Source organism: Balaenoptera physalus (assembly GCF_965194825.1).
Source record: "Balaenoptera physalus genome assembly, chromosome: 4".
Taxonomy (NCBI): Eukaryota; Metazoa; Chordata; class Mammalia; order Artiodactyla; family Balaenopteridae; genus Balaenoptera; species Balaenoptera physalus.
The window spans coordinates 50,259,942-50,287,934 of record NC_138891.1 but is presented as its reverse complement, the minus strand read 5'-3'; the positions used below and the strand labels follow the sequence as shown (position 1 = coordinate 50,287,934).

General features: G+C 40.1%; 2 protein-coding genes across 10 annotated transcripts in view; one reads left to right on the top strand and one right to left on the bottom strand.

Annotated features, from left to right (window-relative positions):
- Nucleotides 1-26: 26 nt before the first annotated feature.
- LOC309659364 (uncharacterized protein) lies at nucleotides 27-21,381 on the bottom strand (the record flags this gene model as incomplete). 3 transcript variants are annotated; one of them, XM_082459075.1, is made up of 3 exons in its annotated part: nucleotides 27-369; nucleotides 15,474-15,546; nucleotides 21,113-21,245. In XM_082459075.1, 3 exons carry the CDS (start codon nucleotides 21,243-21,245, stop codon nucleotides 180-182), a joined length of 396 nt encoding a protein of 131 aa, XP_082315201.1. In that variant the 3' UTR covers nucleotides 27-179. The 3 variants fall into 3 exon arrangements, 2 of the variants coding, with proteins under 2 accessions (XP_082315201.1, XP_082315202.1); XM_082459076.1 differs by lacking the exon at nucleotides 15,474-15,546 and having other exon boundaries at nucleotides 21,113-21,381; XR_014262751.1 differs by lacking the exons at nucleotides 27-369; nucleotides 21,113-21,245 and adding an exon at nucleotides 4,404-14,067 and having other exon boundaries at nucleotides 15,474-20,786.
- PHC3 (polyhomeotic homolog 3) overlaps nucleotides 20,850-27,993 on the top strand; it is an 85,178-nt gene continuing 78,034 nt past the window's right edge. For 2 of the 7 annotated variants that reach the window (XR_014262745.1, XM_082458938.1), the window contains exons 1-3: nucleotides 20,850-20,925; nucleotides 23,481-23,646; nucleotides 27,455-27,610. Coding sequence is in view for 6 of the 7 variants with exons in the window: in XM_082458938.1 (XP_082315064.1) it covers nucleotides 20,912-20,925; nucleotides 23,481-23,646; nucleotides 27,455-27,610 (336 nt within the window). In the remaining variant the exon portion in view is untranslated. Of the gene's footprint in view, nucleotides 20,926-21,495; nucleotides 21,612-21,650; nucleotides 21,939-23,480; nucleotides 23,647-27,454; nucleotides 27,611-27,993 lie in introns of those variants that run through there. The other 5 variants (XM_082458937.1, XM_082458933.1, XM_082458936.1 and 2 more) reach the window with 4 other exon arrangements.

Sequence of the window (27,993 nt, the reverse complement as noted above, 5' to 3'; positions counted from 1 at the left end):
GGGGATGTTGAACATCACAACAAACTTGCCGGCACGGGGCCTTTTGTGGGCTGTAACTGAGAGAATGTGAAGACTGAGATAACTACAGTTCTGTAAAAAGCCCCTCCCTACAAAGAAAATGGTGGGGGACAAATTCTGCGGCATCTCACCCCAGTTTCCTATCTTGGTCGCGTCCGCGGTCAGACGGCTAGGGACTCGGAGTAGATTTGCCGGGCGGGTTTCTGGGACTTGGAGTCCCCATGGGATTCTGGGACTTGAGGTTCTTTACGTGTAGAGCGTCCCGCCTTCTCGCTGACCGTCTGTCTCCAACTTGTGCCCCGGGAGCCGTCGGCGTGAAAGTCCTGAATCCACCGTGGGCACCCGAGGACACTGGAAATGATTGGGGTTCGTCACAATCTAGACTTTGGTGAATTCTTCCAATTGCATAAATCATCTCAATCATACAGTACCTCTTCTGGAAAGAAGAATTTGGTTACCTGCCCAGAATTTAGTATAATATATGTAACAAATGTAATAATGAATGTAATAAACGAAGAAACTCAACTAGAAGTAATGATGGAAGATTGACGTTTCTTCCTTCGCCGCCCCCCATATCTTGGCCCTTGTATATTGCCATTGCATGGAACAGGTGCACAATGAATATTTAGCCAATCAGTCAACCCATCCAACTATCCATGCATCGGCATTTTCTAACATCGTTAAAACATTGTTAACATCGACTGTTTTCCATAGTGGCTGTGCCGATTTACATTCCCATCCTAATTTCATTTTTTATTACTCATTGCTAGTGTATAGAAATACAACTGATTTTGTATATATCTTGAATCCTACAAGCTTGCTGAACTCATTAGTTCTAATAGTGCCTCGGTGGATTCCTTAGACTTTCCTATGTGCAAGATGATGCCATTTTAGGATACAGATCGATTTACATCTTCCTTTCCAATTTGGATGTCTTTTATTTTTCTTGCCTGATTGCATTAGATAGAACTTCTAGTATTATGCTGAATAAAGAGGACTATGTTAACATTCTTGTATTGTTCTCAGTCTTATGTGGATAGTTTTCAGTCTTTCACCATTAAATGTGATTATTGCTTTAGTTTTTTTGTAGATGCCCTTTATCAGGTTGAGGAAGTTCCATTCTATTCCCAGTCTGTTGCCTATTTTTATTATGAAGGGTGTTGGGTTTTGTTTAGTGCCTTTTCTGTGTCTATCGAGATTATCATGTGGTTTTGTGCTTTATTCTGTTGGTGTGATATGTTACATTAACTTTTAGATGTAAGCCAGTCTTACATTCCTGGGAAAAATCCCTCTTGGTTATGACATATAATCCTTTTTATACGTTGCTAGATTCGGTTTGTTAATATTTTGTTGAGGAATTTTGAATCTACACTCGTAAGCATGGTTTCCTTTAGTTCTTTAGACATGTTTATAACAGCTGCTTTGAAGTCTTTGTGTGCTAAGTCCAACATATGGGTCCTCTCAAAGACAGTTTCTGTGTGTATGGGTCCCATTACCTGTTTCTTTGTATGTCTCGTAAGTTTTTTTGTTGCAGACTGTACATTTCCATGGTAGCAACTCTGAAGACCTATCCAAACTGGCTCTAGGTCTGGTTGTCGTTGTTGTTGTTTGCTTGTTTATTTGTGAGTTGGCCAGACTTGGTCAATAGGCTCTTGTTTCCTCCACAGTGTGCAGCCTCTAACGTCTCTCCTCAGAAGGTGCAGCTTTGGCATGCACACCATCACCCTGACTCCTTGTCCCTCCCCTGGGGGATGACAGTGGTTTTAGTCAGGTTCTCTTTGACTGTCTCTTTTCCTCATCTCCTTATCAAGCTTTTGGCTGGTTTGCCTTTATGGATATAGCTCCCCACTGTTAGCCTCCACTAATTGGCAACTGATTGCTCCAGTGTTTCTGACAGTGCCCTGGGGCATAAAATTGTTCCACAGTCTGATCCAATGGTCGTTTTTTATTTGTAATTTTCACCAGTTATGGTGGTTTCATTGGGGAGAGTATACAGGGAGCTCCTCATGTTTCCATTCTGGAAGTGCTCTGACATGAATTTTTAAAGTCAATGTGATGCAATTAAAATAGATACAGGGGCTTCCCTGGTGGCGCAGTGGTTAAGAATCCGCCTGCCAATGCAGGGGACACTGGTTCGAGCCCTGGTCGGGGAAGATCCCACATGCTGCAGAGCAAATAAGCCCGTGCGCCACAACTACTGAGCGTGCACTCTAGAGCCTGCGAGCCACAACTACTGAGCCCACGTGCCACAACTACTGAAGCCCACGTGCCTAGAGCCCGTGCTCTGCAACAAGAGAAACCACTGCAATGAGAAGCCTGCACACCGCAGTGAAGAGTAGTCCCCACTCGCCTCAACTAGAGAAAAGCGTGCGTGCAGCAACAAAGACCCAACACAGCAAAAAATAAAATAAATAAAATTAAAAAATAAAAAATATAAATAAATAAAATAGATACAAGGCACAGACAGTTAAGCATATAGGATAATCAGGGCACAGAAATTATGTCATTTTTAGTAACAAAATATGAGAAACTATTGAGCCATCTCTTTAAAGAAAACAGGACTCTGTAAAAGGGTTTAAAAGGAACCTGGCATCACATTAATCATATCTTTAGGATAATCTGGCTTCCTTTCTACAGATTGAGCTGCTCTAACAAGAAAATGTCTAATCAGAATAGGTAGGCCTTTATATTCAATCTTAACTAGCCTCACCAGTGTGTCCTACAGCCAAGATCAAATATGAAAATTTGTTTTTCATGTTCTTTATGCCATCTAATAAATCCTGCTGCTGGATCTTTGATGCCTGTTTCTCAACTGAGAATCACATGATACAAAATGGGAAGTCAATGGTAAACACTGTGAAAAAGCCTCCCACAGCCCATTTTCTTTGTGTTGTACTTAAAATGGTGCTTACTAGTACCTTCAACTTTGGGTAAGCCTGCCTCCCTTCACCTAGCATTCTTCTGTGGTTTCATTAAGCATTTGATCATGTCACTAAAAAGAGAGAAAAGTGTTTCAACTGCAAGTCCTGATCATTTGGAGGGACTCTGTGACCTGTAGAGATAAATATTGGGCTCTGAGCTAAATTATACTTACTTTTGGCTCACTGTGATGACTTGAATAGAAAAAAAATTAATTAAGGCTCAAATCCACCAGCTTAAGGGATTTAAAATATTTTTGGCCAACATTCTCTCATTTTGTCATTATCAGAGTGCTTGTCCCAATGTGGAGCAAAGAAATAAACTGCGTGGTGAATGGAATGAGATAATAAATAGTAGACACATGTCCTGTGTAATCATGTCCTAATAGTATTACATTAATTGTTTTACTTAACCTTCAAGAGCAAAAGTTGTGACCCAGACTCCTGATTGGAGTCCTGACAGCTGTTACTAAGAGTTTAGTTTTTATTCTGTTAATTAACCTTACTGAGCTAGCATAGATAGCAAACAATAACCCCATGACTCCCTTTCTCCCTTCTTTCTCCTGTGCCCTCTCACTGCCCCATTGACATCGCCAGCTTTCTCTGGTTACTCCCTTCACTCCAGCCACATACACTCATTTCCATTGCGGTTCCCCAGTCTCACTCCCACAGTACAGAGAATGACATACAGCGGTTTGAGCCTTAACTTATTTTGCCTTTGATATAAAATGTCTTTGTTTTAATGAACTATCAGTGGAGAGTTCCATTAAGCCGAAGAGTCAGCAAAATAAATAAATAAAACAAAATAATGCAAGACATTTACTTAATGAAAGTCACTGAATAGCCAAAGATGTCTGAGAAACCTCAACATAACTAACTCCTATGGGGTTAGTTGGTGCAGGCATTATGCTCTCCCCTTTTTTCAGGAAAGTTACAATCCAGATAGGATGTCAGGACATGTACCAATAAAGAGAAAAAATGCAAAATGGGAAACTATGCGCCAGTAAGTGACAAAGAATAATTGCAACAGCTCCCGAGTGCTACCTCATCTTCTTTAGGGACCAGAAGAACCCACTTGTGTCTGGCTTAACTGAAAGGCACAAAGTTGACTCGTAAAATGTCAGGTTGAAAAAGCCTCCATCAAAACACACAAACTTCTTTTAGAAGTATCATTTGTTTAATGATGTTGGCGCACCAAGTATGCTGTCCCTAACAGCAGTCAACCATTAAATGTAAGCTACCCTCCGATTTGAAAAGGCAAACCTGTTCTTGAGGATGGCATATCCAATTGAAAATGTAAACCTTACCTAATAAATTCTCCCCACTCCAGCAGCTCACCCACCCCAGCATTGGCCTCCTTCAATAACCTAGTTCTCGGGGACTTCCCTGGTGTCCAGTGCGTAAGACTCCACTCTCCCGATGCAGGGGGCGCGGTTTCGATCCCTTGTGGGGGAACTAGATCCCGCATGCGGTGCTTCTTAGCCCGCAACTAAGACCCAGCGCAGCCAAGATAAATAAATAAATATTAAAAAAAATAATAATAACCTAGTTCTCTCTCACAGCCTCTAGAGTACACTCCTCTCCCACACAAGGTTGCCACCCCCTCTTCACCCCTCTCACAGAGGACTAGCTCATTTTCTCTACCACCTCCACCTACTTCCTACTGGACTCAAATCTTTTCAGATTGAATTCCTGCTGACCTTGAATTAAACCACATCCTGTTTTGGGCCACAGAGAAATCAAGGGGGAAAAGCAGAGCTTAGAGTCCGTAATGATTTTTGGCTGCTTAATCACATGTACAATGTCAAGGGGAACAGCACTCCGGAGATACAGCTGCCTGTTAGTTCACCTGTATACCGTGCTCATCACCCTGCGACTTAGGCATGAGATAGTCTACTGAATTGGTATGGCTTCCCATTCTGGAAAATAACAAATTATGAATCAGCCTATAATTAAATTAATAAGGACTCCAGACACTGAGACTTTTAAAGCGAAGTGACCATTATTAGGTGCCTCAAGAGCAGGAATCTTACCTTCTAAGTTCTTTTTGGCACTTAGAAAAGTGTTGGTATTCGACAAATATTAAATTACTTAATTTAATATTGAAATAATTTTCTGTCGGTTTATGTCCACTTAAATACTAAAATTAATCTTATCGTCATGGGAAGGAAGTTGACAACACCAAATAAGCAGAACAAGTCTTCATTTTCTGTTTGCTTTGTTAAAGCTATGACCTGAAAAATTAGTTCAACTTGCTGAGCAATCTGTTTACTCAAGTCAAACACAACTCCTAAGAAAGTGACTCTCCTTTTACCTAGGGTGCACTCGTCCAACTAGAATCACAGAATGGTTGAATTTACTAGCTGGACGTTACTTTGTATCATCCAGGTCAGTCTTCCCAAACTTTGATAAGCATACACATTAGGCAGGGATTTTGTAAAAATGCATAATCTGATTTAAAAGGTCTGATGCTGCTGGTCCCCCAATGACAGTTTGAAGAACGAAAAAATCTACGCCTCATTTTACAAAGGAAGTCCAAAGAACTGAAATGACAGTGACTTTATCTTTGTTCCAATGTTTTCCATTATTTAGCATAATTTTAAAATACCATGAATTTGAAACAAGGACTGAGTGATTTCTGGCAGATGAGGAAAAAAAAATTAACTTCACAAAATTCTTAGTTTTGATTTGTTTTTTGTTTGTTTTCCATGATCTAACCACATGCTAAAATGCTGTGGGGATTCATTGCTATTAGAGAATCACTTTAATCCACACATAATCTGTTCTTATCATAATCCATTAACAGGTTCACTGTGTTCCCATAGGTGCATGACAGTGTACTGAGTATCATGTCACGATATACTCGCTCTTCCATTCAGCCACCTTTTCTATTTTACCTTAGTTAAACAGTTCCAAAGATTCTGGTTATGTTCTGCAGGACACTTTTCAATATGAGGCTAGATTATTCCATCTCCTTCTTCCACCTCATAACTAGAAAGCAAGCTTGAGATAAGAAGAGAAACAGGATGTCTTTTCTCTACTTTTCTTTTTTTTTTGCCACGCCACAAGCCATGCGGGACCTTAGTTCCACCGACCAAGGATCGAAACTGTGCCCCCTGCAGTGGAAGCATGGAGTCTTAACCACTGGACCACCAGGGAAGTCCCTGTTTCTCTACTTTCTGACTCAGTAATTTAAAAACTACAACTCAGAGTTTCCTTGAGAGTTAGTTTAATTTACTGGGTTCTGGGGGGAGTTCTGCCAATCTCTTTTATCCTTTTCATAGAATTTTAAAACCTTTAATAGTAATATTAAGAAATATTTAAATATGTACATGTACTAATTATTAGTTCTCTGGTGTCTCCATTCCTCTAGGAAAGCAAGTAGAGGGTCACTAGCAATTGTCCAAAGGAGAGAAGGTACTTCTCCCTTTGAGCCTCTCACCCTGAGCCTCTAGGGAAAAACAGAATGAAACTTAAGCCTAATAGCTTCTTATTTTAAAAATGAATTCTATAAAAACACAAATAATGTCAAGAAATATCTGTTGCATGTCCACTAGGCACAAAGCCCTATATTTCATACAGTAAATGTAAAATGCAACTTTTGCCCCTGAGTCTAGTTGGGGCAGTCTACTTAGGAAGTTCACACATAAACCCGTGATAAATAATTCAAGATTACATAAAAATCCAAAGCACTAGGGCAGTACAAAACAAATTGCTAATTTTGTGGAAGAGCAAGTAAGAGCTATAGAAGTTCAGAGAAAGGAGTCATTATGTCCAGCTAGGGTGGAGAAAAAAATTTTTTTAATCTCTGATAGCAGTTATCTCAGAAGATAAGAGTGATATGAAACAGAAGCAGCTGTCTTTCATCTGGAGAGGACTTTCTCAAGGCCTGCCTAACTGAAAAAATGCTTTATGGAGGCCTAACTGAAAAAAAATCCTTTGTTAAGTTGTAAAGTCATAATGTAATTTCAAAGAGACCTGGGATCTCTGGCAAATTAACCTGAGATAGGCCACAGGCTGCTATTTAGCCTTGTCAGGTCTGCTTTTCCTTACTGGAATCGTGACCTCCAAGACCCATTCCAGTGTAGGATTGTAAGATTCTAGGACCCCTTGGAAACTTTTGGTTTGAAAACTTTACTAGACTGTGAGTTCATGTATAAAACTTCCCCAGCATCTAGCAAAGTCTATGGCACTTGGTACGTGTAGGTTGACACTAGGATTCTCAAATCAGCTTTTCATTTATTGAACACGTTTTTTGAGGGTTTACTACATCATAGTCCCATGCTAGACATGCAGGTAGGAATATAAAAAACCTTGCCCTCAAGGAGCTCACACTAGCAGACATGTGTCAATGTAAAGGGCCAAGACAATTCAGTGGGGGAAATAATAGATCTTTTTTTGGGGGGGAGTTAATTTGTTTTAACAAATGATGCTGGAACAATTGAGTATCCATATACAGAAGAATGAAGTTGGACTTCTCCCTAAACCATTTACAAAAATTAGCTCAAGATGGATCAAAGATTTAAGTGTAAGAGCTAAAATTATAACACTCTTAGAAAAAACACAGCAGGAAATCTTTGTGACCTTAGATTAGACAATGGATTCTTAGATTGCCACCAAAAGCACAAATAACAAAAGAAAAAGATAAATTGAAATTCATCAAAATTTAAAATGTTGGTATTTTGTATTTCAAAGGACACAATCAAGAAAGAAAAGTCTTCCCACAGAATGGGAGAAAACATTTGCAAATCATATGTCTGATAAGGGACTAGTATTCAGATATATAAGTAACTCTTACAACTACAAAAGGCAAATAATTTCTCTTTGTGGGCAAAGAATTTGAACAGACATTTCTCCAAAGAAGACATACAAATGGCCATAAAAGCATGAAAAATATTCATTATTAGTCATAAGGGAAATGCAGCTCAGTCACTTCATACCTACTAGGTTGACTATAATCAAAAGACAGATGATAACAAGTGTTGGCAAGGATGTGCAGAAATTGGAACCCTCATACATTGCAGGTGGGCATGTGAAGAAGTGCAGCTACTTTGGAAAACAGTTTGACAGTTTCTCAAGATGTTAAACACTGAGTTACCATATGACTCAGCAATTCCTTTCCTAGTTATATAACCAAGAGAATTAAAAACATATGTCTGTACAAAAACCAGTACACAAATGTTCATGTAAGCATTATTCACAGTAACTACAAAGTGAAATCAAACCAAATGTCCATTAATTGAAGAATGGATAAACAAAATGTGGTATATCCCTAAAATGAAATAGTATTCATCCGTAAAAAGGAATGAAGTCCCGAAACACATGACAATGTGGATAAACCTTGAAAACATTAAGCTAAGCAAAAGAAGCCAGACACAAAAGGCTACATATTGTATAATTCCATTCATATTAAATGTCCATAATAGACAAATCTATAGAGACAGAAAGCAGATTAGTGGTTGCCAGAGGTTTCAGGAAAGGGGGAATGGGGAGTGATTGCTTAAAGGTCTTGGAGTTTCTTCTGGGGTGATGAAAATATTCTGGAATTAGATAATAGTGATGGTTACATGACATTGTGAATATACACTGAGTTACATGCTTTAAACAGATGAATTTTATGTGAATTATATCTCAATTAAAAGTAAATACCCGGTAAGTATTGTTAGAGGAGTATAAACAGAGTACTATGAGAGCACTAACTCCATCTGGGTGAGGCTGTGAAGCCCAAAGGATGAAAAGGTTGAGCAGAATCCAAAGAATAATGCCAGATGACAATAGTGGGTGGAGAGGGTCAGCATATGGAAGAGGCCAGAGCATGTATTTTGCAGGTGGACTTCAGTTCCAAAGCTAATCCTGCCACTTACTAGCAGTATGACCTTGGACAGGTTACTTAATCTCACTAAAGTGAGTATCCTCATCAGCAAAATGGAGGATAATGATACCTGCTTCATGGGTTTGCTGTGCAAATTAGATAGGATACTGTATGTAGAGCACTCGGTAAGGACAGTTGGCCCTCCATATCCTCGGGTTCCGCATCCACAGATTCAACCAACTGTAGATCGAAAATATTTTTTAAAAAAATTTCAGAAAGTTTCAAAAAGCAAAATTTGAATTTGCCACGCTCTGGCAACTATTTCATAGCATTTACACTGTATTTACAAACATTTACATAGCATTTACATTGCATTAGGTATTATAAGTAATCTGGAGATGATTTAAAGTATACAGAAGAATGCACATAGGTTATATGGAAATACTACGCCGTTTTATAGAAAAGAAGTGAGAACCCATGGATTTTAGTATCCTAGGGGGTCCTGGAACCAATTCGCGGTGGATACCGAGCGACAACTGTATTTAACAAGTGTAGCCTTCTCTTTCTCCTCTCAGCCTCCCCTTAGTGCTATTTTAGGTGAATTAAAGTTGGGTGTAAAGGCAGGGCAGTGAAAAGGCCTAGCTTTCATCTGACTGATGAGAAATTTAATGATGCTTAAGTATAAAGGCAGTTGAAAGCAGAGGAAGGTGTTTTAGAGTCAGAAAATAAAGACTCTGTAAGCCACAGAAGGAGCTTTGGATTTAGTCCTAAATCACCTGAAATTTTAGGGAGAAGAGAAATGTGAAAACATTGGTTCTTTAGATGAGAGCAGAGGGAAGAATGGCCCAGAAGAGACAAAAATTCTAGGACCTCAGGAGAGGACACAGATTCTTCACTTCATTAAGTAAAACCAATGCCTACATCTTAGAGGCACTTGACGAGGCTTATTTGCTGATAATGAATTGCTAATGATTATTTGATGACAGATTTTCTAATTTTTTTTAAATTGCTTGATCCAGCAAACATTTTGATAAAACCAAACCTTAGATGATTCCAGCAAAAGAAGGTGCTTGCTTATTGTGGGGAGCAGTGCAGCTCCAGTCTGAGCACTATGTGGCAAAATTGAAAGCCTTGGTTCTAATTTTGACTCAAGCAGGTTATGTAACTTGCTGTGTATTTATTTCCCTTTCAGAGAGTAAATGACGACAACTTTAACCTAACTGACTTCAAAATATTATGAAAATAAATAAACGTTTCAAAGCTCTTTGAAGTCCATTGATGGAAAGTACCCTTTAATCCAAAATTGCACTATGTAACTAGACAGTGAATTATTATTCTTTTCCTGAATCAATTTTTAGTGTTCCCCCTCCAGTCTTGCCCTTGAACATTTCTACAATTACAACAACAACAAAAAAACCTTCTAAATTCTTATTCTGAGAAAAAGTCCCTGCAGTATATTGCAGTAAAACTTTAAACATGTACATGGTGCACTGTAGTTACAAAACATTTTGACAAATACAATCACATTTCTGGTAAATATTACTGTTATCCCTGCTTTAGTTATGATGAACTTGGTGTTCAGAGAGGTTAAGTGAATTGGCTTAGAGCACCCAGCTGGAAATGGGAAGGATCAGTGCTTAATTCAGGTTCTTAACTCCAAATTTCAAGCCCTGCCCATCTGCCTGCATTAAATGAGACAAAGATTTATATACACAGATGTGGTTTATATCTTTCATCTGAAAAATTTAACTGGGGAATGAGCATTCATAATACCTAAATTATGTTGGAAATGTATTAATCATGTTTTTTATTTTGTATATTTTGTGATGCTTTGATATCTTGGTGGCCTTACCGACAGAGGAGAGGCTGCCGCTCCCAGGGCTTTTATCTCTAAAAATTATCCTAGAGGTAGCAAATGACTTCCTCTGTGAATGTGCCTTTCATATGCAAACCAACCAATCTAAAGCCCATATCCCCAACTTCCTCCTTTATTTAATTCTCATACACCAAGCCAGTATTTCCCCTGTTCTAAATCACCCCTCTCCACCCAGGGCCAGGTACTGGACAACTAGAGACCACCCCTATAGACCAGAGCCTGCTAAAAATATTCAAACTATCCAATCCCAAATTTACTTAAACCTTCGTATGCTGCCTCATCCATTCCTTTCTGCAGAAACTACAATAAAGGCTCTGGGCCATTCTTTCTCTTTCACTCCTTCTGCCCCCAGACTGACCCTGGTGCTTCCCCATGTGGCCCTGCATGGTGTGGCATGCTCCCTTTTTTTGGGAACTGTAAATAATAAACTCTTATTTCAAAAGCAGTTGTCCTTGTGTCTGTCACCTTACCATACCTGATTAAAACAAATCCCAGGTGTGAATCAAGATAAGTACAGTTGAACAATGTAGGAAGTTAGGGGCACTAACCTCTGTGCTGTCAAAAATCTGTGTATAACTTTACAGTTGACCTTCTGTATCCACAGTTCCACAACCACAGATTCAACAAATCACATATCATGTAAGTACTGTAGTATGCATTTATTGAAAAAAAATCCATGTAAAAGTGGACCTGCACAGTTCAAACTCATGATGTTCAAAGGTCAACTGTACAGTATTGTTTCTTAACTGAGAATAAGTAAAGAACTGAAGAAAAAAAGAAAGCAGTGCTCTATCTATCTTGGACAGGAAGTGAAAGAACAGATACCCTTTTTTCAGTGTGTTACTTACACACTTATTTATTTCAACACATTTATTTAGAGCTTACTATGGTATCTGGCACTGTGCAAGGCACTGAATATACAGTAATGAAGAAAACAGGTTTATTCCCTGTCCTTGTGAGATTCACAGTTTAGAGAGAAAAAATAGGCAAGAAAACAAGTGAACAAACTCACAATTACAAACTGTGGTACCTGCTCCAAGGGAAATAAATATTGTGCAGTGATAGAGAATAATGGTGGGGAGAACTCTATAAATTGATCTGGAAAAACCTATCTAAAGAAATGACATTTATGCAGAGAATTAAAGGGAAACAAGGAACTAGATTTGCAAAGTATGGGAAAGAATATTCCAGGATTGTATGGAAGGCCATGAGGTAAGCAAAGTGGCACCTTTGAGGAACTGGAAGAAAACCACATACACTGACATGGAAGGATATACTATTAAGTGAAAAAGGCTGCAAAAGAGTATATATAGTCCAATACCATTTTTTTTTTTAAAAAGGTAGAATAAGAGGCTTTTTTCTCTTTTAAAAAAAATTTTTATTTATTTATTTATTTATGGCTGTGTTGGGTCTTCGTTGCTGCGCATGGGCTTCCTCTAGTTGCGGCAAGCGGGGGCCACTCTTCATCGCGGTGCGCGGGCCTCTCACCATCGCGGCCTCTCTTGTTGCGGAGCACAGGCTCCAGACGCGCAGGCTCAGTAATTGAGGCTCTCGGGCCCAGTTGCTCCGCGGCATGTGGGATCTTCCCAGACCGGGGCTCGAACCCACGTCCCCTGCATTGGCAGGCAGATTCTCAACCACTGCACCACCAGGGAAGCCCTCCAATGCCATTTTTGATAAAGAGATACATATACTTATTTGTATGTTAGTACATAGAAAATCAAAAAGAATATAAAATAAGCTGTTAATGATTATTTTTGGATGTGGATTGTAGTGGACTTTCACTTCCTATTTCATATATATTTCTGCATTATTTAGATTTTTGGACAATTCTGTATTTAGAATTTGCTAGAGGTAAATATTAAGATTAAGTTCTATATCATTGTATGCTTTTGTCACATAACTTTCCCCCAACTTCGCTAACTTATCATTCCTGTTCACTAGCTTTTCTTGTTCCCTATAATGTATTTTGTTCTGCCTCCTGTTGTCTCTGGCATTTTATGTAATTAAGAGAGACTTATCTACCATAAATAGAACATTACAATTAAGATTTAATATGAAACTGATATGACACTGTTTATTTTAATACATTAGGAGCACACAGGCAAAAATCTATTCTCAGATACTGACACTAAATATTTTAAAATACAGCATATACACGTTACAAAATGTATCTGCTAACTAACTTTTAAAAGTAAGGGGGACTTTCCCTGGTGGTCCAGTGGTAAAGAATCTGCCTTACAATGCAGGAGACGTGGGTTTGATCCCTGGTCAGGGAACTAAGATCCCACATCCCTCAGGGCAACTAAGCCCCTGTGCCACAACTACTGAGCTCACGCGCCTCAACTAGAGAGCCCGCCGTGCCACAAACTACAGAGCCCACGCGCTCTGGAACCCTCATGCCACAACTACAGAGCCCATGTGCCCTGGAGCCCGCGTACCACAACTAGAGAAGAGAAAGACCCGTACACCACAACTAGAGAGAAGCCCACGCACCACAACGAAGATCCCGTGTGCCGCAACTAAGACCCAAAGCAGCCAAAAATAAATAAAATAAATAAATAAATAATAAATAAATCTTAAAAAGAAAAAAGTAAGGACGGCCTCATAAAAATTGAATAACTTTTGGAAATACAATAGGATTGTTTTCCTTTACTTTAAGCATAATAATTTGTGGCAAAATTACAGCTATGCTTAGTGAGCGTTTATTATGCTCTACTGTTTAGATACATTATTTCATCTTTTTTCAACTTGTACAATAAGTGTGGTAAATACTCTCCCCATTTTTCAGATTAGCAAACTGGGGATTAGAGCAGTTAAGTAAACTTCATTTATTCAATGCATAATTACTGAGCACTTAATGTTAAAGAACTAGGAATGTAGAAGTAAACAAAATGTGTAGTTTATAACCTGATAATTGATAATTTCATGCGTGTTCATGGTAGTGTGGCCAGAGATGAGGTTTTATTTGTATATATATCTAAATTTTTCCTGAAAGCAGTTGATTTACAGCGTTGTGTTGGTTTCAGGTGTACAGCAAAGTGATTCAGTTATGATGAGGTTATATTTTGAAGGTGGAGCTGATAGCATTGCAAGAGGTCACACAGCTAGAGAATGGCAAAGTCAGGATTCACATCTAAGTTTGTCTGTTTCTACAGCTCTACGTAGCACAACTCTTCCAGGCTGCCACAATGCTGAGTAAACATTAAGCAAAAAGCAGAATGGAAATGAAAGTCCATAGCAGCTTCAAGTGTTTATCAAGTACCTACATGCTTGAAGTAAGGCTTCGTGGCACAAGGCAAAAAACTCCAGACTGGATGGATAGGAGGTTAGGAGATCAGAGTTCAGATTCTGCTTTTGCCATGGATTCTTCCTCAGCATGGGTCACATGATGTCTAGTGTCCCTTTAAGCTTTAAAGCTCCCAGTTTCTGCTCTTCAGCACCTGGGGAAACATAGCCGACTAGTAACAGTGCCAACCACAGGTATACAAGGGAAGATAAGATTGATAAGCATATGATTAACATACTGATTATTGTAAGAGTAGATGAGAGGTGGCAGGACTAGACTGTCTTTTCAGTTTCAGTACTATTTGCTTTAGTAAAAGTATTTGGTTTTAGTATACTGTATTACTAAATACAAAAAGAGAAAGCAAGTCCATATATTGCGTCATTCCAACCTACAGGATATACTAGAATTTTAGTCCTCATGCATCCAAATATTCAAGCATTCATTCCCTCAACAAGCATTTAAAACCTATTGAGTATTAGGCATACTCAGTAACATTTATTGAACAAATTCAGGTGAAGGAAGACTTTGATAAAAAGTTAAAAAAAGAAAAAAGAGAACTTTTTTAGACTTTACATTTGGTTTTTTAAGGCTGTACAACAATCTTGTAAGGTGTTGTCCCTCTTTTTTTCACATTATAAAACTAAGACCTCAAAAAAAAAAAAAAAGCAACTAAGACCCAGCGCAACCAAATAAATAAATAAAAAATAAAACAAAACAACAAAAAAAACTAAAACGTGAAGCAGTTTCCCAAGGAGGGTCAGTACTTTACCAGTATTCAAATCTGGGTCACTTGACCTTCTGTCTCACCATATAGGATATTAGGACAGCAATTAAGTCTAGTTGGGGTGTAGGACAGTGTATGTACTATATTAACTACCCTGCAAGTGTCCAGCACGAGGTGATCAGTGACTTAGAACACAGGTCAGCATACTTTTTCTGTCAAGTGGACCATTACAGTGTCTGTTGCAACTACTCAACTATGCCCTTGAAGCACAAAAGCAGCTGTAGACAATACATAAACGAGTGAGTATTGCTGTGTTCCAATAAGACCTAATTTATGGACACTGAAATACAAATTTCACGTAATTCTCACTCGTCACAAAATATTCTTCCTTAGATAATTTTTTCAATCATTAGAAAATGTAGAAACCATTCTTAGCTTGAGGGCTGTATAAAAACAAGTGGCAGGCTGGATTTGGCCTGTGGGCTTGTGTTAATCAGTTTGGGCTGCTATAATAAATACCACAGACTGGGTGGTTTAAACAACAAACAATTATTTCTCACAGTTCTAGAGAGTGGGAAGTCCAGGATCAAGGTGCTGGCAAATGTGGTGTCTGGCGAGAAACTTCTTCCCAGTTTGCAGACAATGGCCACCTTGTTGCTGTATCCTCACGTGGTGGAGAGAGATCATCTCTCTCATCTTTCTTCTTCTAAGAGCACTAATCCCATTTATAAAGGTTCAACTCTGATGACCTAATTACCTCCCAAAGTTTCCAAATACCATCACATTGGGGATTAGGGCTTCAACATTTGAAGGCTGGGGGGGACACAAATACTCACTCCATAGCAGTTTGTGAGGGGAGCTCCAGCATCCATGAAGGGCTCTGTGATCGCTCTTCTCTGTAGGCCAGACCTTAACAGTGGGAAATACAGTAGCCACTGAATTGGGGAACCTAAATGCAATAGGAGTAATTGGATCCTAGGGTTGCAGGGACCAAGTGGCAGCACTGGTGGACAGCAGAGTCAAAGCAGCAATCAGAATAGTCTGACTTGTGCAGACATATGTCATTGGCTAGTTGATCATGGTACTCCTAGAAGTGAAACAGATAGGAAACCTACTAAATTCTTACTTGAACAGTATCAGTAGAAAAGTTCTAGGTCAAGTAAACAAAAGTCTAACCTGAATCATAAAAAGAGAGTCATATCCCTTCAATCAATTCCCAGACTTGAGCTGGTTTACAGACCTCAGTACCCCTTAAATAAAGAAGAAGCTACATCCCCGACAGAAATGACACTGGTACACCAGCCAAAGTTTATACAGTGAATCTTTCTCCAGACTTCACCAAAGGGACCTATGACCTTTTAGCAGGGTAACTGTGCACTGGGGAAAAAGAAATAATCAGACCATTTGGGGACTACTGGATGCTGGCTGTGAACTGACATTAATTCCAGGAGATCAAACATCACTGTGGTCTACCAGTTACAGAAGGGGCTTATGGAAGTCAGGTGATTGAAGGAGTTTTATCCCAAGTTTGTCTCACAGTGGGCCCAGTGGGTCCCCCAAACCCATCCTATGGTTATTTCCCTAGTCCTGGAATGAGGAATTAGAATAGATACACTGAGGGATTTCCCTGGCGGTCCAGTGGTAAAGAATCCGCCTTCCAATGCAGGGGACACAGGTTAGATCCTTGGTGGGGGAACTAAGATCCCACATGCTGCAGGGCAACTAAGCCCGCGTGCCAAAAACACAGAGCCCGTGCGTCCTGGAGCCCACGCGCCACAACTAGAGAGAAACCTGCACACCGCAACGAAAGGTCCCGCATGCCGCAACTAAGACCTGACACAGCCCAAAAAAAAAAAAAGAATAGATACACTGAGCACCTGGCAGAATCCCCACATTGGTTCCCTGATCTGTGGAGTGAGGACTAGTATGGTGGTAAAGGTCAAGTGGAAGCCAGTAGAACTGCCTCTACCTAGGAAAATAGTAAACCAAAAGCAATACCGTATTCCTGGAGGGATTGCAGAGATTAGTGCCACCACATCCCCATTCAACTTGCCTGTTGGCCTGTGCAGAAGGCAGACAGATTTTGGAGAATGACAGTGGATTACTCTAAGCTTGACCAGTTGGTGACTTCAATTGCAGCTGCTGTACCAGATGTGGTTTTTATAGGTTGGGCAAATTAATATATCCTCTGGTACCTAGTATGCAACTATAGATCTGACAAATGCTTTTTTCTTGATACCTGTTAGTAAAGACCACCAGAAGCAGTTTGTTTTCAGCTGGCAAGGCCAGCAATACACCTTCAGAATCCTACATCAGGGCTAAATCAACCCTGCAGCCCTATGTCATAATTAGTTTGCAAGAATTTTGATCACCTTTTTCTTTCACATCATATCACACTGGTTAACTGGTCCATTACATTGATGACATTATGCTGATCGGACGTAGTGCGCAAAAAGTAGCAACTACTCAACTTATTGGTAAGATATTTGTGTGTCAGAAGGTGGGAAATAAAGCTGACAAAAATTCAGCAACATTTTTCTTCCATGTCAGTGAAATTTCTAGGAGGTCCAGAGGTGTGGGGCATGTTGAAATATCCCTTCTAAGGTGAAGGATAAATTGTTGCATCTGGCCCCTCCTACAAACAAAAAAAGAAGTCTAACACCTAGAGGGCCTCTTTGGATTTTGGAGGCAACCTATTCCTCATTTGGGTGTGTTACTCCATCCCAAGTGGTAGCGGCAGATAGGAATGCTGTTTGGAGCCTTCAACAGGGCCCTATAGGGAAATCACAGCACAGGTCCTCAGGATTTTGGAACAAAGCCCTATCACCCTCTGCAGATAACTACTCTCCTTTTGAGAAACAGCTCTTGGCCTGCTACTGGACCTTAGTAGAGACTGAATGCTTAACTATGGGTCACCAAGTTACCATGCAAGCTGCTCATTGTGAACTGAGTGTCATCTGGTCTACCAGACCGTAAAGTTGGGTGGGCATAGCAGCATTCCACCATCAAATGGAAGTGGACTATACACGATAGGGCTGAGCAGGACTTGAAGGCACAAGTGAGTTACATGAAGGAGTGGCCCAAATACCCATGGTCCCCATTCCTGCTATACTGTCTTCTCTCTCCACAATGTGAGGATACAGTGAGAAGGTGGCTGTCTGCAAATCAGGAAGAGGGCCCTCACTGGACACTGAATCTGCCTGCACCGTGACCCTGGACTTCCCAGCCTCCAGAACTGTGAGAAATAAATGTTTGCTTAAGCGGCCCAGTCCATGGCCTCCGTCATAGCCGCCCAAACTAAGACAGAAATAGTAGTTTGCCAATCCCTGATCTAGCGTTCAGAAGAGCACTGTCCAATAGAACTTTCTGTAATGATAGAAATGTTCTATATCTACACTGTACAATATAGTTGCCACTAGCCACATACGGCTATTGAGCACTTGAAGTGTGACTAGTGCAACAAAGGAACAAAAATTTTAATCTATCCCTCTTTTTCATTCCTGGAGCCTTTTACCATTTCTCTAAGGATTAATACAGTTTCCCAACTAGTTTCCCTGTCTCCAGTTTCACTTCCCTCCAATCCATCCTTGCTAGAGGGATTTTTCTAAAATCATACACGATGCTGGCACTTCTCCAAAGCAACGTTTCCTGGAAACTTTAGAAAGAAGTTCAGCCTGTTAGCATGACACATAAATCTCTTCATTAGGAAATCACAAAGAGGTAAAACACCTTCCTCTGTTTCATCAGATAAGTGATGATAAATTTCTTGAGGGTAGTCCTTTATCATACTTTGTCTCCACTAACATTTCACACAGTGGCTTGCTGAATGATGCAGGGATGAAAACTTGATTTTGGCCATGGAAAGCTTAAGTTAGAACCCCATTTCTGGTTCAGTCTAGCAGAGTCACCACAGGCATTTAATCACCTTGAGCCTCATTATATTTCTTTTTTTTTAAAGAAATTTATTTTATTTATTTATTTATTTTTGGCTGTGTTGGGTCTTCGTTGCTGCGGACGGGCTTTCTCTAATTGCAGCGAGTGGCGGTTACTCTTCATTGCGGTGCGCGGGCTTCTCATCGTGGTGGCTTCTCTTGCTGCAGAGCACAGGCTCTAGGCACGCGGGCTTCAGTAGTTGCAGCACGCGGGCTCAGTAGTTGTGGCTCGCGGGCTCTAGAGCACAGGCTCAGTAGTTGTGGCGCATGGGCTTAGTTGCTCTGAGGCATGTGGGATCTTCCCAGACCAGGGCTCGAACACCATGTCCCCTGCATTGGCAGGTGGATTCTCAACCACTGTGCCACCAGGGAAGCCCGAGCCTCATTATATTTCTGTGCTAAATGAAAATGATAACTAGGATTGTTGTGATGATCAAATGAGTTTGTGGAAATCCTCTGCTTTTAGTAAAAGGCTATACAAATGCTAGTTGTTGTTATAATAAATATTGGGTTTTGAAATGTTTCTAAAAAGCAGTACTGGGGATTCTCTGGAGGTCCAGCGGTTAGGACTTCGCACTCTCACTGCTGGGGCTGGGTTCCATCCCTGGTCCGGGAACTAAGCTCCTGCAAGCCGCTGCCGAAAAAAATAAAAAATAAAAAATAAAATAAAATAAAATAAATAAAAAGCAGTACTGGCCTGATTTTACCTAATATATGTTCTGACTTTTAAAGCCAATCTGCATGAGATGACAATATAGATATAGGCCTTAGATGTTCAAAGGAAAGAGGAATGAAAAGGCACAATTTTGGCCCATGTATTCCAAACATTCCTTTGGATTATGCATTTTTCATGTTTAGGTCTAAGACTGCTTTCTTCAGTTTTGTTTTACTAAACAAAAATGTCAGCAATACCGATAGACAGTTGATTTTTTTTTTTTTTGGCCACGCAGCATGCAGGATCTTAGTTCCCCCACCAGGGATCAAACCCACACCCCTTGCATTGGAAGAGTGGACTCTTAACCACTGGACCACCGAGGAAGTCCCAACAGTTGATTCTTGAGAGTTAAATGACAATGGCATCATATGAGCAAGTCAGAAAAGAAAGAAAAAGTAGTAATATCTTATTTTTAAGCATCTACAGGGACTTTTCAAAGGGGACTTTCTCAGTGAGTTCTCCTAGGGGTAGGAGGAAGGGCACTGCTTTAGATAAGAAAATAAGGTAAAGAAACAATGTTATCATACAGGGAGAAGTGGTAAAGGACAATTTCCCTTACGTAGGAAGTGGTCTCTTCCCTTCCCTAGGGACATCCTGATCACAGGATTTATAAGATTAAGTATACTTTTCATTAGACCATATTACACTTTGCGGTGAATTTATATCACTAATTCATTTCTCAGTTCTTGAAATGCGACTCCACCATCTTAAAAAGTGGAAAAAGAAGGCACTGTTTGTGATCAGTATGCTGTTTTTGGTGAAGGACAGTAGATTTATTATTCCTTGAACTTAAGGTTGCCAAAGCACTTGATGGATCTGTGTCAGATCACTTAGAATGTGTGGCTATCTCTGTAAAACCCACTTCACTCTCCAGATAAAGATTTGTTGGAAGACAGGGACTTGTTCCACTCAAATTTGCATGTTTGTCTCATCCTGCTTCAGATTAGTTGCCATATGTGTAGAATATAGTAAATTACATTAGCAAACTGGTGGCCATTCCTGCTTCTTCTCTGCGGTATGCAAGTTTGCAATCTCCACTAACCACTCAGTAAATTCATGTCAAACACATGAATGATATTCATAGGATAATCATGATGATTCCTTAACCGTCCACCTTATGGGGATCCAGAACACTATCTTTGAGCCCAAGAGAGGAATTGCTGATTCCATCCCCAAACTGCCATGCGCCCCAGGTAACAAACCCTGCAGCTACCATGGCATTTCCTTTCACCCTGACACCTCAGCATCCAATCCTCGTGGTATTCTCTTCCATCTCACTCTCTGCAGTTCACACAGGCTTTGATATATTTTAGATGTTCTTAAAAATTTTAACAGTCTAATCAGAACTTTTCATATCTTGGTTACAGACCCCCTCCCCAAGAGGAAGAAGACCCTAGGCAAGAGAAAGCGAACGCGGGGGGAGGTGAGATACTGGTATCTAAATTGGAAAACTGGTCACTTTCCACAGCAAGCAAGGCTTGAACTGGGAGGGGGGATTGGAAGACGAGGACCCCACGTGACCTCGGGGGCCCGAGGCTAGCCGACCCCGCCCCCTCTCTCGCCGCCGCCGCCGCCGTCGCCGCCGGGGGGCGCATGCGCAGCCCATGGTAGTGATGGAGGAGAGAAGATGGCGGAAGCGGAGTGAGTTACTTGCTGGTGACTAATGTCGTAACCGGGGGGCGAGTGGGGGGCAGCGACACGTCCCCTTGAGCTCAGGGCTCTTTCGCGGGCAGCGCGGGGAAAGGGGGACGTGAGAGTTTTCTTATCGTGGAGGAGCCCGCTTGGCCCTTGTGGGGAGACGGAGGAGAACTGTTAAGGGTCCAGTTACCTCCAGGCGGGAGCGCCCCTTCCGCCGTCTGGCCCCGGATCTGCGGGGCCCTGTGCGCAGGGTCGTCCCTCGGACCCCGACCGTAGGAATCTTCCGGAAGATGAGCCCGAGTGGGCCCCTCAGGCGCTGTCATCCCTGCAAGTGGGCCCCGCGGGCAGCCTTGTGACGGCTGCCGCGCCGGGGGCCCGCGGAGGCTGGGTAGGGCTGGGCGGGCACTGCCAGGCCTCCTTCGCGCTCGCCTCCTTCCCCCCCCCCCACCCCGCCCGGCGCCACCCCACTGCTTCTCAGTGGGAGAACGCGAGACGTAGGGCTGCTCACCGCTCTCCCCCGGGAGGCTTGGAGGAGGTGTCGCAGCGCCGGCCTTGGCAGCGGCGGGGGCTGTTGCGAGTCTGACGAGGCTGAAAACACCCTGCAAGGAAAGATCTTCCTTTCCTTAGGGTCTCTGGCTGCAGTGTTGATGCCGCCCTAGAGGGCCACATTCTTGTGTGGCGGTGTGATGGTATGCTCAGTTAGCGACTCAAACTTAGTGTTTCCTGGGTAGGCCGCTGGTGCAGCAGAACTGCCGTTTGTATTTTGCAGGCAAAACTGTGCGTAGACGGCGGAGTTACCAAAATTGTTCTTTTGTGCCAGGTCTCCAAATGCAGTTCAGTGGTTTGGCCGGTTCTACCCACCGATGTTTAGACGTGTGCCTCGCATTTGGATTCTCTGTGACCATATTTAGTTAGTTACTGAACTGCTTACCGTAGGGTTTGAGGTTGGGCACATGGCTGAGCAGAATAGCACTGTAAAAGGACCAGAATTTAAGCTGGCTTTTTGCATTTCTTTGGTACGTGGTTCAGAAGTGCTATGACAGGTAGTAATTTGGTAAAAAGTTTATGTACCGCTATATCTGTATGCTGTTGAACAGTTACCATATGATGCTGTGATTTGATGATTGGAAGGCAGTTTGCAAAACTACAAACCGCCCTCCGCCCCCAAAAGAAGCCCCAGCGAAGCATAAAGATGTGTCATTTACTAATCAAAATAATTAGTAAGAGTCAGCTCCACCCCCCCCCCCACTTTTTTCCTTTCACTTTTCCTTTTATTAAATCGGGATTTTTTTAACCATTTGATTCCTGAAAGAACACATAAATACTATTTACATACATGGTATAAAGAACAAAGAAAATTTGTACATAAAAGGACACCATATGGGAATAGTGCGTGCATACACAGTTAGTGCCAAATTCCTTTGTCTTTTCGTGAAGCAGAAAGTGTTCTTGTTACATTCTTGTCAATGTTGCTCCTATGAGGTGGGTCAGGTTTTGTCTCTCAGAAGAAAAGACAGATAAGAAAAGCAGATAAAGCCAGTAGTATATTCTCAAGTGTGCTTTTCACCATTGTGGTGCATTTCTGACCCTTCAAAAAAAATACTGTAGTTCTCGTTTCTAACAATATTAAGCCCCTCAGAATTGACTTAATATGTTGTTTGAATTTGTTAAAATACAGATTCCGTATTTAGTGGAATTTTGTACCACAGCAGTGAAATGAGTTTGTAATATTGGAGGGAAAAGAATCAGTGTGGTACAAAACTGCACTTTACTGTCCGTACATGAGGAAAGTGACATAATTATGCTGTTTTCAAAATTTGGAGCTATTATTTGTGAAAAAGAGATTTTTGTAAGGAAGTGGGGAAATTGTTTTCAGCTGCTTCTCTTATTTACCCAGTCAGAGTAATCTGCTTATGAGTAGTACTCAGTTATTACATGTACTGAGGACAATGTTGTAGAATAATTAGAGGGAAAGCAGTGTGAGTTAATAAATTATTTTTTAAATTATTTTCTAAGAGAGCTTATTTTTAAATAAAGTATATATGGTAACCAAAAACTAAGCTAATTGACTAAACTAAGCTAAACTACTAAACTAAGCTAACACAAGTCCGTAGGCAACCTATTTTAATGTCTAGATGCGAATGACTTTAATTTGTAATTAGTATGGTCAAAAGAATATAAAGAAATATTTTAATACTCTGATATTGCTTCAGTTTTAATTTTCCTGGGTAGTTAAGTATTCCGTCATCACCTGTTTTGGTTTCAAAACACTCATCTTCCTTCAACAATAAAAAGGTAAACTTTAGGCCAGGCTTTATCTGAGTTACATATCCTGAGTCATTTGAATTCAAGTTTAGTAGGTATGAACTGTTAAATATGCTATATATTTTTGAAGTATTTTTCGCTGGCACGTGTTTATGGTGACTGTGTGCTCTCTGTATTTAGTGAGGGCCTTCTTAGAAATTTAGACTGTTGCTGATTATTTCTTGGAATAATTATTCTTTAAACGCCATAAGATAACGCTTTTGCCAATATAAATCCTTTGTGTTATCTGCTAGGTTTAAGGACCACAGTACAGCTATGGATAGTGAACCAAACCCTGGAACATCTTCGGTATCGACAACAGCCAGTAGCACTACCACGACCACCATCACCACTTCCTCCTCTCGAATGCAGCAACCACAGATCTCTGTCTATAGTGGCTCAGACCGACATGCTGTACAGGTATTTCAGTTACCATGATGCGTAGGCTAAGACTGAGGATGCCATTAGTTTTTGCTTAAGCCAGATGAGTCTATTGTTTCATGTCCTCAAATGAGTTACATGACACCCTCTAAATGAGTACAGTTAGAATTGTTCACGTTTGGAACAACCAACAGAGTTATTTAATAATCATTCTATTGAGAAGGCCTACATTTATCAGCGTGTAGCTTATAAAACAATATGTTGGGAAAATTATAATTGGAAGGTCTCTAGGTACTGCTACAACGTTGAGAAACTCAACCAAGAGCCCCAACATGAAGAATGGCTCTAGGTTTTTCTGGTTATTTTACATTTGAACCCAAAATATGGACTTAGGATCTATTCAGATCTCTTCAGCTCTGTAGATATGTTAAGAGGTTCATTTTAAACCCAAGTGGCCTAAGAACCCTAAACAGGAGGATCCATTCAAGCGCTCTAAGGGGCAGAGGAGGAAGGGAATATTTAATTAGGAAAAGTCTTAGGCTCTTCACTTAGTTGGGAGAATAAAGTTTACCTGGTTAACCTTTATAGTAATGGAGGTTGAGGCAATATGGTATAGCATGAAAAGGGCATGGGCATTGCAATCTGATGTGCTCTTTGAATTCCATTTTCTTTCTCATTAGTAGATATGTAGCCTTGGGTGAGAGGCATAATCTCCTTGAGCCTCAGGAAACTGAAAAATGAGGATGAGACCACCTGCTTAGTTAGTTATGAGGATTAAAGGAAGCATCTAGAGTTGTGTGGGCACATTATATATACTCAGTAAACAATAATAGCTAATATATATTGAACACTTGCTGTGTGCCAAGCATTTGATAAATTCTTTACATGGATTTTCTCCATTTAACAGATGGGAAAACTGATGTTGTAAATTGGCTAAATAACTTTCCTAAACTCACATAACTAGTTGGTACTCTAGCTTTAGAGTTGTGCCCTTGGGACTTTGCTGGTGTCCAGTGGGTAAGACCCCGTGCTCCCAATGCAGGGGGCCCAGGTTCGACCTTTGCTCAGGGAACTAGATCCCACATGCATGCTGCGACTAAGAGGTCCGCACGCCGCAGGGAAGATCCTGCATGCCACGGCTAAGACCCAGCGCAACCAAAAAAAAAAAAAAAAAAAAAGACTGATGTTGAGTTGTGCCCTTAACCATTCCATGAGTTCTTATTTTTTCCATTATACCTGTTTTCTCTCTCAAATCTGCATAATTGCACTCCACCCTGAAAAAAACTTACCTGTTTATGATGTAGTCATTCATCTCCCTGATACATTTTTCTAGAGTGGAGATCCCGGTATACTGGCTATTTAGCTGTTCTGTGGCTCAGGATTCTGAAGTTACTGTGGAGTAGAATCAGAATTGTTGGAGACCCAGTCAGTTCAGTAAAAATTCAAACTGGAATGGAGAGTGTGTTTTTAATGTTTTTCACCTTTCTCTGAGGCAAGGGATATAGGGAAGAGTATCTAGAGCTTGAGCATACAGATGATGTGACATTTTAAATGCCATTTTGTTCTCTAGCTTTACCTAAGCTGGATGTGTTAATAAAAAAAGTGTTATTGAAGATGTGTAGATATAGATATATCTCACAAATAGCACTAACTCTAATTCTTACGAGATCATAGAATTGCTTCTCTTAAAATGTAATCAAATCAATATTTATTGAACTACCTAAGTAGTTCTTTAATACCTTTCAGCTTTCTTTTTCAGTCCTGAGAATCCTCTTCCCCCTCCTTGCTCCTTTAGAGGAACAAAATAAGAACATTGTGCTGTATCTTTAGCTTGCATTTAAAGAGTCTCTCTTCCATGAGTATAGTATTGAATCGTAATGAAAGACTGTGCTGACAATAGAAAAAAATTACTATACTCTGACAGAAATATGTGCCAAATAGGTTATTCATTTTTTATTTCAGTTTGATTTTAGAATTTTGTTATGGAATTAAAAGAACATATATAGATTTACCTGACAAAAAAGACATATTGTTGTGATTCTAAATCACAATGCAGATCTACAGTCCCCTGCAACTAGTTGTCAAAAGCCTACATTGGTTTTGTGACAGGAGTCTGCAGTAGGTATAGCAGTCTTTTGTTGGGGAATTGAGATATGAACACATGAAGGTAAAAAACACAAGGAAATATGCTTTCTTGGAATTTGGATAAAGAGATTCATAGCTTTGTGGTAAAGGTGTCCTGACTCAGAAGCTCAAGCTGTAGGATTATGGCTCTACTACTCCCTTAGCTCTTTGAAAACTCTGGTTTGATGCTGAGATTTCGGGTGCTGTTTCAGAGTCATCATGGGCATGATGTGACTTTAGGATGTGTTTGCAGAGTGCTGGTATAGTCTGACTTACCATTTGGACAGATAAAGGATTTTCTTCCTATTAGAATACTTGCTTTTCTACATTTATCGATTTATGAAGTTCAGGTTCATAGTTTTCATTTTACTTATAAATAGTCACAGTCATTAACACTTTTTCAGGAATTTTTTTTTTAGTAAGAACAGTTTTATTCTGTTTTGAAACAGTTGAATCTGACATTTAAAAAACATTTAAAAAAGTGATTATTTAGTAATTTTCTTAAAATATAGCTTTATAATTTTAAGTGGTTATTAATATAATGAAGCTAAGTATTTTCAGACATTTAAAGAAAAATACAAATGAGAAGGTACAAGTCACTTCTAATCTAGCTACCCGTCAGTAGTCTTTTAATGTTTTCCTGAATATTCTTTAAAATATTTTAATATAAATGGTATCTTACTCTGTACACTATTTAGTAACCTGCTTTTTCACCTAATGATATATTTGGGAATTTTTTTGTTAATAGATATATCTGCTCTGTTCAATAGCTACTAGCTGCATGTGGCTATTTTATATTTAAATTATAATTAGAATTCAGTAAAATTAAAAACTTAGTTCCTTAGTTGCACTAGCCACCTTGTAAGTGCTCAGTAGATACTTGTGGCTCGTGGCTGCTGTATTGGATGGCACTGATCTACATTGATATTCGTAATGCTTGCAGGGTATACATATCCTCTCTACGCAAGCTGCAAGTTCTACCAAGTTTTATCCAAAATGGTTATACCAATTTACATTCTTACTAACAGTGTATGAGAGTATCTGTTTCTCCAGTAGTAGTAGTATTCTTTTAAATCTTTATCCATTGGAAAGTTGGAAAATAGTGTCTTAATTTGTAAGTTTTGACTACTAGTGAGATTGAAGATCTTTTCAAATGCTTACTTAGCACTTTTTCCTTTTGTGAATTGCCTCTACTGGGTAACTTTAATTTGTACAGATTAGTGAAGCCTAGTGACATGTAACTAGGAGAGAACTATGTTAATAAGTTTGATGACATTGAATATTAAAGTAGTGAAATTTTATTTTAGTTTATTTTTTAACATCTTTATTGGAGTATAATTGCTTCACAATGTTGTGTTAGTTGCTGCTGTGTAACAAAGTGAATCAGCTGTACGTATACATATATCCCCATATCCCCTCCCTCTTACGTCTCCCTCCCACCCTCCCTATCCCACCGCTCTGGGTGGTCACAAAGCACCGAGCTGATCTCCCTGTGCTATGCGGCTGCTTCCCACTAGCTATCTGTTTTACATTTGGTAGTGTATATATGTCCATGCCACTCTCTCACTTCGTCCCAGCTTACTTCGTCCAGCTTACCCTTCCCCCTCCCCGTGTCCTCAAGTCCATTCTCTTAAAGTAGTGAAATTTTAAACTGCTGCTTTTTTAATACTTTATTTTATGGTTAAGTTTATGGTTTGACATTGGTTCAATTGACTTATCACAGGTAATTCAACAGGCATTGCACCGCCCTCCCAGCTCAGCTGCTCAGTATCTACAGCAAATGTATGCCGCCCAGCAACAGCACTTAATGCTGCACACAGCAGCTCTCCAGCAGCAGCACTTAAGCAGCTCCCAGCTTCAGAGCCTTGCTGCTGTTCAGGTGAGACGGAAATGAATTAAGAACTTATGAGGCCAAAGTTGACATGACCTGCAGATAATTCCTGAAAATAAATATGTTGGGTATTATTTTAGAGTTTTCAGGTGTCCTGTGATTATTTTTTCTTAAGGAAATATAATAGGCTGCCAAATTGAGGTTAGTTTAAAAACAAATGAATGTGTTTTATGTGTTACTCTATTGCTAACTTTTGTCCCTCTGCTTTTTATCTACATTGCAGAAATGCTATACTAATGTCATGGCTTTGTGTGTAAAATTTGAGGTACAGCAGTGAATAGTTAGGGTTACATGAATCTTACCTACATTTTAACAAAAAAGGTTTTTTAAATTACATAAGTAATTTACACTCATTAAAAAAAAAACAAACA